The sequence below is a fragment of the Musca domestica genome, unplaced genomic scaffold, assembly GCF_030504385.1.
Source record: "Musca domestica strain aabys unplaced genomic scaffold, Musca_domestica.polishedcontigs.V.1.1 39, whole genome shotgun sequence".
In the NCBI taxonomy this organism is placed as follows: Eukaryota; Metazoa; Arthropoda; class Insecta; order Diptera; family Muscidae; genus Musca; species Musca domestica.
The window spans coordinates 6573806-6588291 of NW_026712326.1; the positions used below are offsets into that span (position 1 = coordinate 6573806).

Consider the following 14486-nt stretch of genomic DNA (forward strand, 5'->3'; position numbering starts at 1 on the left):
TACCTCCCGATATTCGGTATTTTGATGATTATTGCGACATTATTCAACGGAATTGTTTCAAATTTGGTATTTGAAGTTCGTAATGGATACTACAGCCTATACCAGAAAATTGTCTGTGCCTGTCCACGTCTTCGTATAGCTCCCATATAACGGTACCTCCCGATATTCGATGTTTTGATGATTTTAGCTACATTGTTACCGATTTTTTTTAAGTTTCGCATTTGAATATTGCAATGGCTTATGACAAACGCTACCTATGTAGGTCCATGTCGACGTATAGACCCTAATATAACAACTACATTCGGCATTTTTTAAATATTAAGAGAATTTTTAACGGACGATTTAGACTCCTCTTATGAACAAATATTCATTGACAATGGAAGAGATGTGTTCTACTAAGAAATTCCGAAATTATAAGTTACACATTTTCTGTAAGTTTTTCAAAATCAGTGGCGGGAAATGTGTGGCGTTCACTCATTTCTAGATGAGGGCATATTTTATAGTCGAAGAGAGCTGTTTTCTCCCATGCAGTAAAATGTTATTATTTCTCTGATTACAACAAACTTTCGATAGAACTTATGAAAGCTCTCTCTCTCGCTCAGTCTATCTTTATTTTTATCGTTGCAACAAATTTTAGTTTCCGCTGAACATTCATTAAATACGTTTGCTGCGTAGTTTCGCTATTTGCCTGGCACTATTTAATTGATCCAATGAGTAATCAAGAACAAAGTGATCATCAATCTCAAGCGCCAGTCGCCCCAACTCCGCCGCCGTTGCCATCGTGGATAGAACCGTCCGCCTTTGAAACAGTTTTTCGTGAAGTATGTCCGGAGTTTAAACAAATCAAAGATTTCAAGGCAATACCTGCCTTGGGAGCTGGAGAAAATTATGCCACTGTAATGTTGCGTTTGAACGCCGATGTGGAATTGAAGGGTGAGAATTAGGTCATTTGGAAAAATTCTAAATCTCTTATTACAAAATATTGGGTTGGGGTTCAATAAAAAATGATTAAAAATATTAGAAAAAAAACAAAGGAAGTGGGAAATTTTTGATATTCTTATATTCATGGTACACACATATTTTTCAAAAGAAAAAATAGACCAAATTAAAGATGTTTGAAAATAAAAGAAAATACGAAACGTGCGTGAATAGTTAAAATAAATGTTGCCATTACTTGGTAAAGACCTCTTTTGCTTTTTACTCGCTCTCGAAATTTTGCTGAGTAATGCCACATCTCTTTTTAAAAACATTTTTTTTTTTCGATACAACCTAATACCGCTAATTTCAAATTGTTATCACATCGCCATGACTATTGTTAATTATTATCGAAACATAGCCCAACGTTAGTAAATTTATTTCGATTTGTTTATCTCGTACATAGTGCAAGTTGGAGACAATTTGTTGGTGTTTATTGTAGATTAGGATTGGGAAAATTCAAAGAACACAAGTAAAAACCATTAAGTTCGGCCGGACCAAACTTTTAATACCCTTCACCTTTGGATAAAGAAAACATTCTTAAATTATCTGAATTCAAATGTATTTCACTATAAACTAATAATACCAGTAAGACCTTTTGGATAATACCAAATATTGGTGGGTATCGTTATATGTCTGCTATAGGTAAACGTGGACATAAATATTCAATGTTCTGCCACCGGAGCTAAAACCCATTTCGAACTACAAATACCAATTTTTAGACAAATCCGTAAAAAAATGTGGCAAAAATCATCAAAACACCGAATATCGGGAGATACCTTTATACGGGAGTCATACAAAAACGTGGACATACAAGGTGTGATAAAAAACTACAACAAAGTCAAACTCCAAAATTTGTAATTTTTTTTTAACTTTATTGAATGAAAGCAAAATATGTCGGAATAGCATCAAACTTTAGAATAAATTTAGATTGGTTCGAATTGGTCACCTTTGGCACGAATTATGGCCTTTAAACGGACAATGAAAGCGTCACACGCTGCCCATATGTTACTCTGTGGTATTTTGGCCCATTCCTGGCAAAGCGTTTGCTTGAGGTCTGTGACACTTTGATATTTTTTAGTGCCAATCTTGCTTTCCAAAATATGCCAGACACAATAGTCCAACGGATTGGTATCCGGAGCTTTTGGTGGCCATTGTGCGTTGGAAATGAAGAGAGGAACCTCATTTTGTAACCATCCTTGGGTGGCGCAAGGCTTTAATACACTTCCAGAATATTTTCGCGATAATATTCGGCACTTATTCTGATGCCACGGTCGATTAATACGAGCGGAGAGCGACCATTGGCTGTTATGGCGGCCCACTCCATCACCATGGCCGGCGCTTGAGTTCTTGTGGCCAACCGAAGGTTCACATTTTCAGCTGACCTCTTTGGCAAGTAAACACGATCATTTTGTTTGTTTACAAAATGCTGGACAACGAATGTTTTCTCATGGGAGAAAACCAAATTCGACCAAGCGAAGCAACTCTTTAGCTCTTTTGAGTGTATTTCCTTTCTGTTGTGGTGTAAGTTCTTGCACTTTTTGGAATTTCAATGGCTTTATCCCGAGCTCATTTTTCAATATTTGCCGAATGGAATATTGCGATATGTTCAGCTCATTAGCCATTTTTCGGCCACTGCGACGCGGGTTTCGATCAAGTGGCTTCTTTACTTTTCGAACCATTTCGGCTGATATTGCTGTTTTCTTCCGTCCACATCCTTGACGTCGGGCTACGCTACCAGTATCACGGTAACGAACGATGGCACGAGACACAAATGCTTTATTCACATTTAAATGCTGGAGTGCTCTAACGATAGCCACTTGTGGTTTTCCAGCCAAATATAAAGAAATAACACTATCACGCTTAAATTCCATCAGGAATAACTTTTTTTCTGGAAAATTCTCACCAAAATGCTATTGTACGCTTGTACGGGTCTACGACAAATATTTAGGAATGTTACAAAAGGAATGACGAAGTTAATATACCCTTCCTTTCAAGGTGGAGGGTATAAAAGTTCGACGATAACAAGAAACAATAAAACATAATCAACCAAAGCTTAAAAAATATGATTTCAAAACGACTTCTAGGTGATAGAATCCCACACAATGAGTGCAGGCCTTGATGTGGCAGCTAAATTAAAATGTGCCCTAAAATTTCAAAAATTATAATTTAATAAATAAATGATGCATTTACAAACTCGTCAGACAATCGATTTCTTATTTTTCTTACAAAGACATTTGGGCATTCATTTTCAACTGATGTGGGACTCAGAGCTCAGAATTGCTCATTTTTACTCGCTATTGAAACATACTCGCCATAGGGAGTTTAAGAAATAAGAGTGTGTGTCGAAATAGAGCAAACAGGGCTGGAGTTTAATCTAGGAATAAAATTGAGTAGAATAAATTATTTTGTTTGCGGATTTTATGTGTACGTGTGTTTAGTTGGAAACTGGGTTTGATGTAGCTATGGACTGTGATTTGTGAACAAAAGCAATAAATTGATAATATGCTTTGTTGTTATAGATCGGTTAAAATGGTCTTCAAGGATTTGATTGAGAAAATACTCATGCCAACAAATAAAATATAGGTTTGTCAAAAACGAGAGGAAACATCCTCAAGGTCGAGCCGGGGCCCTTTGGAAGAAATCCGTTTCAGGACATTTGGAGTCGATCTAGGGATGTCCGTCCGTCTGGCTGGCTGGTGTATATAACTATACAATAACTGTCGAAGAGTGTATCCGATTTGACCCAAACATGGTACACCTTAATATGCATTACTGTAGAACTGAGATCCAGTTCAGAAAAAACAATATCAGCCCACTTCACCACAAAATGTCAAAATTTTAACATTTCACATTTTTCTCAGTTCCAAGTCAAATACGAAAATGGACAACATCGGTTCACTCCTTGCAAAGGGTCAACATTTTGAAAAATTATATCTCTCGTAAAATGCGAAAAAGCATCCGATTGTCATCAAATTCCACATATCCCAATATTTCAACAAAAACAATATCTGGTGTGTTGATGGAATATATAGGACCACTCATTCTGGTACCTCACCCGCACCTGGCCAAAATTTGGAAGAACCCCAACTCCCATAAAATCCGAAATAAGCATCCGATTTATTCTTAGCTTCACACATTCCAATATTTCCACTAACACAAGATCTGGCGTTAAGATGGAATATATCGGTTCACCCTTTCTGGTACCTTACCCACAAAGGGTTCAACCTTAAAAAAGAGGGTATATTAACTTTGTCATTCCGTTTGTAACATTCCTAAATATTCGTCGTAGACCTCATAAAGTATATATATATATATATATATATATATATATATATATATATATATATATATATGATCAGCACAAAATTTTAAATTGATTTAACGATGTCCGTCTATCTGTCTGTCCGTCCGTCTGTCTGTTGAAATCACGATACAGCCCATATTGTTTGACGTAAACCAGAATTTGGCAGAACAACTTGTATTGTGTCTAGGATGGTTGGTATTGAAAAAGGGACACATCGGTTAACGTTTTGGTAAAGCTCCATATAACGGTACCTCCCGATATTCGGTATGTTGATAGTTTTAGCCACATATTTCCCCCAATTTGTCTAAAAATTGATATTTGTAGTTCGTTATGGGTTCTAGCTCTAGTGGAAGAACATTGTACATATAGGTCCACGTTTTCGTATATCTCCCATATAACGGTACCTCCCGATATTCGGATTCGGTTTTAACCACATTCTTCCACGGATTTGTCTAAAAATTGGTATTTGTAGTTAATTATGGGTTTAAGCTCTGGTGGAGGAACATTGTATATATGGGTCCACGTTTTCGTATAGTCCCCATATAACGGTACCTCCCGATATTTGGCATTTTGATGGTTTTAACAACATTGTTCGAGGTATTTGTAGTTCGTAATGGATTCTACCTCCGGCGGCAGAACATTGAATATCTAGGCCCACGTTTTTCTACAGCGCACATATTACGGTTCCATCGGAAATCTGTCTGATCTTTGTGCGGAAATCTGCCTGATCTATCTCTAATTTTAAGACCACGACCTGCCATATTTTTTTATTATTCCCGACTGCTATAACCACTTTTGTCAAAAGTTATTGAATTGGGAATTTTCAACCTAAACTTTATTAACCCTGTTTTTCAATTTGGTATGATTATTTTTAATATCTTTATTTCCTCTCTTTTCAGATGGTTCATCGAAAAACATATCCTTTATGATGAAAACCGCCCATGACAGTGAAATCTTCCGTCAAATGATGCAAATTCACGATGTGTTCGTAACCGAATCGGAAATCTATCGTGAAGTGATTCCCGAATTTGAGCAAATGTATCGCGAAGTTGGTCTCGAGGTGACATTTGGTGCCAAATCCTATAGTTTGGATGTTCAGAGTCCCTACATTCTATTGGAAGATTTAAGTCCGAGAGGATTTAAAAATGAAAATCGTCTGGAGGGCTTAGATATGGAACACACAAAGGCGGTGCTCAATAAATTGGCCCAATGGCATGCTGCCAGTGCGGTACGTGTTGCCAACAAGGGTCCGTATAAACCCGAACTGTGTATGGGTTTCCTCAAAGAATCTGCCCGCGAAATGATGCGCTCCATGTTCGAGGGTTTGTGGTCCATATTCATTGAGTGTGCCAAGTCATATGAGGGCATTGACGAATATCTCGGTGCAATGATTGCTGCCAAAGATAAGTTTATGGAAGAGTTCCTCCGTCTGGCCGAAGAAGAGAAACGTGATTTCTGTGTCCTAAATCACGGTGATTGTTGGGCAAATAATGTCATGTTCCAACACGATGCCTTTGGCAAAATCAAAGAAACTTATTTGGTAGATTTTCAAACACCCAGATATGGTACACCGGCTCAAGATTTATACTACTTTTTGATATCCTCCACGAAATATGAATTGAAGACAAAACAGTTTGATTATTTTGTGAAATACTATCACGATCGTCTGGTGGAATATTTGAAGCTATTGAATTATTCCAAGAAAATAATAAGTCTGAAGGATTTGCACATCCTGCTGTATAAATACGGAATGTGGGGTAAGTTGTGGAAAGTGAGGAGTATTGAAGTGAATCGAAGTATTTGTAAAATGTGATTTCATTTCATTTCCCTCATGAGGGAAAATATTTGTCCTTCATACGACAACATATTGGTCTCCTTTGAGAAGATCTTCTTCTTTGATGAGAAAATATATTATTCTTCTATGAAAAGGTCTATGAATTTATGAGCAGACCTTATTAATCAATGATAAGTCTTAAAAATTCTATTGGTCTGGAATTTGCCTAACGGAGATATTTAACAAGTAAAAAAACATTAAGTTCGGCCGGGCCAAACTTTTAATACCCTCCACCTTAGGGTAAAGGAAACATTAGAGCCCATTATGACCAACATATACCAACTTTTAGTCTTATTCATGGGAAAATGTGCCAAAAATCATCAAAATACCGAATATCGGGAAATACGGCTATATGGGGCTATACAAAAACGTGGACCTATATATACAGTGTTTCGCCAAAAGAGCTAGAATCCATTAAGACCAACAAATACCAATTTCTAGACAAATCCGCGAAGAAATATGGCAAAAACCGTTATATGGGGGCTACACCAAAACCTGGACCTATAATTACAATGATTCGCCACACGAACTGGGACCCATTATGACCTACAACTACCAATTTTCAGAAAAGTTCGTGAAAAAGTGTGTCAAAAATCATCAAAATACGGAATATCGGGAGGTACCGTTATATGGGGGCTATACCAAATCGTGGACCCGTACATGCAATGTTACGCCACCGGAGCTGGAACCCTTAATGACCAACAAATACCAATTTTTAGACAAATCCATGAAAAAATTTGGCAAAAATAATCAAAATATCGAATTATGGCAGGTACCTTTATATAGGGGCTATACCAAAACGTGGATCTATACATGGAATGCTTTGCCACACGAACTGGCACTCGTTATGACCTACAAATAACAATTTTCAGACAAATCCGAGAAAAAATGTGGCATAAATCATCAAAATACCGAATATCGGGAGGTACCATTATATAGGGACTAGGATCCCAAAACGTGAGCCGATATATTTTCAATACCAACCATCCTAGACACAATACAAATGGCTCTGCTAAATTTTGGCGCTCTACGTAAATTATTGTGGGCTATATCCTGATTTCAAAAGACAGACAGGCAGACGGAAAGACAGACGGACATCGTTAAATCTTTATGGGGTCTGCGACGAATATTTAAGATTGTTACAACGGAATGACAAAGTTAATATACCCTCCTTTCCAAGGTGGAGGGTATAAAAAGGACTTCTATCTTCCATAAGAGGAAATATTTGTACTCTATATGACAAAATACTGGCCTCCTATAAGGAGATCTTCTATAAGAGAGTATATTAGTCTTGTATGAAAAGACCTATCGGAGATGTATTAGAATAGCAAATGGTCTTCCACCGAAAGACCTATTGAGTCGACATCTATGAGAAGATTCATTGATTCCATAATTGACACATCGATTCTCCTATATGAGAAGACCTATTGTTCTCCTATGAGAAGACAAATAAGACTTCTGTGAGAAGAAGACTTATTGGTCTTCTTATTGGTGAGAATAATTATTGGTCTTCCAGAAGAAGGCCTATTGGTCTTATATTAGTCTTCTTTGAGAAATCTATTGGACCTTTTTCGAAAATGTCAATTGGTTTTCTATGAAAGGTTTTATTTGTGTTCTAGGAATGGTCTTCGATGAAAAGAAATGTTGGTCTATAGAAGATATTTGAAATATCCTCGTTCTATTAAAAACCTTGGATTTCTGCACCATACATTATCTCTCAGGTCCTTCTCAACCAAAAACCTCTCCGATGGTCTTCTCAGAACCACGATGGACACATTTTTCCACTTCATCCCTTTTAATCGTAATTAATTTGTTATTATCTTAATTTCCTTTCAGGCTATGCCACCATGTCCGGAGTCATGGCTGCTGTTCTCTTGGATCCCACTGAAGACATTCCGGCCGATAGCTTTTTCGCTGAATCCGATGCTGGCATAAAATTCAAAATGCAAATGTATTCTGGATCTCGGTATCGTAAACACTGTGAAATGTTATTGCCCTGGCTATATAATCGCGGTGCCTTTTAAGATTTTTTTGCGCAATGGCAGCGTGTCAGTATTGAGTGTTTCCATTATAAAGCAGATAATAAATATAAATTATTTTAATAATTTTTATTTTAGTTGTTATTTGTGTTCTTTTTTTGTAAGATGTGCATACATTCTAATCTAATGTTTTGCAGAAAATGAGTATCAATTGTTACCCCCTCCCAATTTTCTTGTACATACATACATGTATGCATATTTATATTAATTATTGTGAAGCATTCCAAAGCTATTGGATAATAAAAATATATGAATGTTTGATGTAATGAATATAAAATATGTGTTTATATTTCGCCTTTGTCGGATTGTTTGTTTGGCAGTTTTAAGTGGATTGTGAATATTTTGTTAAAGAATACAATTGTTTGGTCCATAATTTATTTAAATTGTTATTAGTTTACTAACAATTAATTTGAATTTCCTTTGGAATTGTTAATAATTTTTTAGAGATGCATATTTTTATTTAGAAATTAATGTTGAGCGAGAATGAATATGATAATTCTAGCTCACCACCACCATGCTATAAATGAATGAAATTAATAGACAAATGTTTTTTTTCAAAGATCAAGCATCAAATTGAATGGGTTCACAGGAAAACATTGGGAGGTGTATGGGATATTCCCATAAAAAGATAATATAGACAAACTGCTTTCATATTACTGATAGGTTTAAAATAAACAAGTAAGAAGGCAGTAAGTTCGGCCGGGCAGAACTTTGAATACCATCCACCATTTGGAGCGAATTTAAAAATTTTCAAAAAATTCGCCAAAAATTCTGTTAAAATCTTAGAAATACCCAATATATAGCCGTTATTCGTGAATAATGTAGCTAAAATCATGAAAATACCAAATATATGCAGGTACTGATATATGGGGCTTGTACGAAGGCCTGGACCTGCATAGAGAATCTTCTGTCATAGACTGTAGTTCCAAACTCTAAATACGAAATTTGAAACAACTCCGTTGAATAATGTCGCTAAAATTATCAAAATACCGAATATTGGGATGTACCATAGCTATAGGTATCCCATAATATGGCTATACGAAGACGTGGGCCTGCATGAGAAATGTTGCTAAAATCATCAAAATACTGAATATAGGGGGGTACCGTTGTAATGGTGAATAAACGATGTCATGGACCTATATAGACAATAAACTTCCAGGGAATGAAGTACTCAGAAGGAAATCCTTTTGTGGATTTTCAGACAACTTTATTGAAAAATGTGGCTACATTAATCGAAATACCGAACATCGGGGGTACTGTTGTAAGGGGTTATACGATATCGTGGACTTACATGGATAATTCTCTTCCGAGGTATAAAGTACCCACAAGGAACTCCTTGTGTGGATTTTCAGACAATTCCATTGAAAAAAGTGGGTAAAATCATCAAAATACTGAATATCGGGGGGTACCGTTATATGGGGGCTATACGATATCGTGGACTTATATAGAAAATTCTCTCTCAGGGGGTGAAGTACAAGGGACTCCTTGTGTATAATTTCAGACAATTCCATTGAAAAATGTGGCTAAAATAATAAAAATATCGAATATCGGGGGCGTACCGTTATATGGGGGCTATACGATATAGCTGACCGAACTTGACCTGCCTGCAGACAAAAGACAAATCTGTGCAAAATGTTAGCTTCATATCTTAATTCGTTTTGACTCTAGCGTGATTACAACAGACGGACGGACGGACGGAAGGACGGACATGACTAAATCATCTTAGAATTTTACGCTGATCATTATTATTTTGATGAGTTACAAATGGAATGATGCACTTAATATACCCTCCATACTATGTATGGTAGAGGGTATAAAAATTATCAAATTGTGCATTTTGAGTACTTAACAAGTAAAAAAGCAGTAAGTTCGGCCGGGCCGAACTTTGAATACCCTCCACCATTTGGAACGAATTAGAAAATTTTCAAAAAATAAAATCCATTAAAAACTCTGTTAAAATCTTTAAAATATCTAATATCGGAAGGATGGGATGTATGGGAGGATATACGATCTTGTGGACTTATATAGACAATTACCTTTCAGGAGTGCTCACAAAGAACTCCTTGTGTGGATTTTCGTACAATACCATAGGAAAATATGGCAAAAATCATCAATACACCGAATATCAGGGGGTACCGTTATATGGAGGATATCCGATATCGTTAACCTATATATGTCAGGGAGTAAACTGCTCACAAAGAACCTCTTGTGTACAATTTCAGACAATTCCGTTTAAAAATGTAACTAAAATCATCAAAATACCGAATATCGGGGGTACCGTTATATAGGGGGCTAACGATATCGTAGACCTATATAGATAATTCTCTTCCAAGGGATAAAGTACTTCAGTCAAATCCATTGAAAAATGTGACTGAAACCATCAATATACCGAATATTGGGGGTACCGTTATATAGGGGCTATACGATATCGTGGACCTATATCGATAATTCTCTTCCAAGGGATAATTTACCCACAAGGAACTCCTTGTGTGGATTATCAAACGATTCCGTTGAAAAATGTGGCTAAAATCATCAAAATACCGAATATCGGGGGTACCGTTATATGGGGGCTATATGATATCGTGGACTTATATAGAAAATTATCTTCCAAGGGATAATTTTCCCACAAGGAACTCCTTGTTGGATTATCAGACAATTCCGTTAAAAAAATGTGGTTAAAATCATCAAAATACCGAATATCGGGGTTACCGTTATATGGGGGCTATACGATATCGTGGACCTATATAGATAATTCTCTTCCGAGGTATAAAGTACCCACAAGGAACTGTGTGGATTTTCAGACCATTCCATTAGAAAATGTGGCTAAAATCTTCAAAATACCGAATATCGGGGGGTACCGTAATATGGGGGGCTATTCGATATCGTGGACCGATATAGCCCATCTTCGAACTTGACCTGCCTGCAGACAAAAGAGGGATCTGTACAAAATTTTAGCTTCCTATCTTAATTCGTTTAGACTGTAGCGTTATTACAACAGACGGACATGGCTAAATCGACTTAGAATTTTACGCTGATCAAGAATATATATACTTTGTTGGGTCTAAAATGATTATTTCGATGAGTTACAAACGGAATGACGAACTTAATACACCCTCCACACTATGTTTGGTGAAGGGCACAAAAATCCTAATACGAACTGTTGGAGTTAATATAACACTTTAAGATTGATTTTTCGCTGACGAAGTAGCGAGCACTTGCTAGTTGTATATATATTTTATATATTATATATCCTTGAGAAAAAATTGAAAAGTTGAATGTATGTTGAATGTATGTATATTCAATTGTTTTCTTTTGCGCCATTCATTAATTTGATATTAATGGAAAATACAATACTGGCAGTTAGCGACAAGTTAGTATTAATACTTTGGTCGATACGATAACATTATGTGTCGCCTGTTTTAAACAAAAGATACTAAATGATAAGTATGGGCAGAAGAGGGCACTATTGAATTATATTATTTTTTATGAATTTAGGGGATTTAATGATTTTGAAACAAGAATTTGATCGAAAAAAATCAACTTAAAATGTCGATAATCTTCTCTAAATATATAATATATATATTTATAGCTAAATATTGAATGAGGCCCCTATTCGTCTCATCAAATGGAACACTACTTGTTGATTGTAGCTTAATTTTGTCAACCAGATAATCTGTCACCTCCAAATTATTTGCAACCTCCTCAGACTTCTATAATATAATCTATTAAAGATGTCTTATTGGCAATTTATAGTTTCCTACGAACTATTTCCGATAGGCGACACACCCCTTAAATGTAGTTTGATCTCTCTATGTGTTAGGTTTTATGACAAGTGCTGAAATTTAAATTGATTAAACGTCACAAAAAACAATTGAATACATTTTCTAATCAACTGAAAAAAGCAACAACAAAACACATGACCAGAGCTATCTGTGTACGCACCGTGACTGCCAGCACTGTGACATGTAGCAATTTTTTATGGATTTCATTGGCCATAATTTGCAAATGAATAATGACTTGACAAAAATAAATAAAATTCATTGGAACGAATATCTGAGCTATGAATTCTATGAAAATTTGTAAACGATAGTAGTTTTTTTTTCTTCTAACAGATATTCGTTATGGAAATTTGTACATACCGACAGAATGTGTCGATGAGTGGCAGACAGACAGACTTACATATCACGTGAGTATGAAATTTGTATGAATATGCTTACGTATGTTTTTGTGTTTGAAGGCATGTAAATATGTTTTTTATGTAAATATATAATTGTGAACAGAAAACTTGTTATGGGATTCACCGAGAATTCACTTATGCCGGCGTTAATTTTTTGCTGCCTGCCTAATGACGTTTCTGTTTGAGATTCCATAACATTATTTTGATTTAAAATACATAAATATTCAAAATACGTGTATAAATATTTATGTCCATATTTTGTTGTTGCAAAATGGTCAGGCTTATAAATAAAAAAATTGAAAACGATGATTGACTAATTGAGAAAATGTTTGAAACAAAATTTTGAATTGAAGTTTTGATTACACTGAGCAACACAAAAGATTATCCGCGATTTCAATGTTTACCTCACAAAGTAGCCTAAATAGAGGCAGCAAGGTCGTTCAGAGCCTCCCAATTAAAAAGAAGTATAAAGGGAGATTTTGGTTTGGTTTGGGAACGTGTTAAATTAACAATAAACAAGTAAAGTGGTATCAGTCGGTTTGGCCGACAGAGTTATACCCCCAGCCTTGAGTTATGATTATTCAAAATGTTGACAATAAAAGGCAAATCGGACGAAGATATATATGGGAGCTATATCTAAATCTTTACCGATTACCTCCAATTTCAATAGGGTTCGTCCTTGGCCAAACAAATGTTGTTTGGAAAATTTCGTCTCAATCGGATAATAAATGGGACCTGCATTTTGTTCACAAGAATACATGGACAGACGGACGGACGGACGGACGGACTGACATGCATAAATCAACTCAGAAAGTTATTCTATGCAGATCATCAAAAGGAACTATGGGTCTATCTCGTTTCCTTTTGCCTGTTACAAACAAATGAACAAAGATATAATACCCTGACCACCTTGTGATGTAGGGTATAAATACTGGTATGTGCAATATTTGAAGGAAATCGAACATTTATATCCAATTTTATTCGAAATCATAAATTTCGATAAATCTCATATTCACATGAGATTTCTGGTAAAGTGGAATATTTAGCTATAGCAAGTTGTAAAGAATCGCCGACTTGTTATAACAGCTTTAAGTATTGGAAGTTGTGTCCCTTTGTGTGTAAGGAACCAGAATGGTTCCTCCTATCGCAAGGTCTGTTGTGAAGGTGACATATTAGGCACATATACGTCTCCTTCTCCTTGCGTTAGCAAAAATATTTGGATGTGTGAAATTTGAAGAGAGTTTGATGATTATTTCACCATCTTTGAGTCTTTTGTTTTTAAAAATCTTGAACCCTATGTAGGGGATGTAGCAGAAGAAATGGTCCGATCTATACCATCTTTACACCAGACCTAAGGTTACTAAAAATATTGTGATGTGTGTAGTTTGAAGAGAACCGGATGCTTATTTTGAATTTTAAGATCGTTTTGGTTATTCAAAACTCCGACCCCTTGTTGGGGAGTTACCAGAAGGAATGGTCTGATCTCTACCGCCTTTATAACAGATCCTGTATTGATAGAAATATTCAGATGTGCCAAGTATAAATGGAATCGGATTAATTTCCCATTTTACGAGCTTAATGAATATTCAAAATTTCGACCTTTTGTGGGGCAGGTACAAGAAGGAGCGGACCGATATATTTCATCTTAACACCAGATCTTGGGTTAATAAAACTATTGGTTTGTATGAATTTTGAAGACAATCGGACTCTTACATCACATTTTATAAGAGTTGTAATTATTCAAAATGTTGACTTTTTTGTGTGGGAGTTACTTGATGGAGTGGATCGATATTGTCCATTTTCGCAGCTGACCCAGCGCTGACGCAAATATTTGGATGTGCAAAGTTGGAGCAAAATCGAATTATCCTTTCTCTTTCTGTGCAAAAAAATATATTTTTTTGAAAATTTCGACCTTTTGTTGGGGATGTACTAGAAGGAGTGCACCGATATTGCCCATCTCCGAACTCGATCTAAGGTTGACAAAAATATTACGATGTACCACGTTTGGACCAAATCGAATACTCCCTTCGAGAGTTATCGTGCGCACTAACCAGACAGACGGGCGGACATAACTAGATCGACTCCAGATGTTCTGAAACGGATTTGGTCCAAAGAGACCTAGGGTCTAAAACCGTTATTTCGACTAGGCACGTT

The 14486-nt window shown here is 36.0% G+C and overlaps 1 protein-coding gene across 1 annotated transcript; it reads left to right on the forward strand.

Annotated features, from left to right (window-relative positions):
• Window positions 1-622: 622 nt before the first annotated feature.
• Window positions 623-8383, forward strand: LOC101901779 (Ecdysteroid kinase). Its single transcript, XM_005175275.4, has 3 exons — window positions 623-933; window positions 5182-6039; window positions 7953-8383. Exons 1-3 carry the CDS (start codon window positions 711-713, stop codon window positions 8138-8140), a joined length of 1269 nt encoding a protein of 422 aa, XP_005175332.2. The 5' UTR covers window positions 623-710; the 3' UTR covers window positions 8141-8383.
• The last annotated feature ends 6103 nt before the right edge of the window (window positions 8384-14486 follow it).

Excerpts from the sequence above, each read along its gene's own strand:
- LOC101901779 (XM_005175275.4), top strand. The coding sequence starts at position 711 with ATGAGTAATCAAGAACAAAGTGATCATCAATCTCAAGCGCCAGTCGCC. Across the intron at positions 934-5,181 it reads CGCCGATGTGGAATTGAAGG|ATGGTTCATCGAAAAACATA; the intron begins GTGAGAATTAGG and ends CTCTCTTTTCAG. Across the intron at positions 6,040-7,952 it reads GTATAAATACGGAATGTGGG|GCTATGCCACCATGTCCGGA; the intron begins GTAAGTTGTGGA and ends ATTTCCTTTCAG.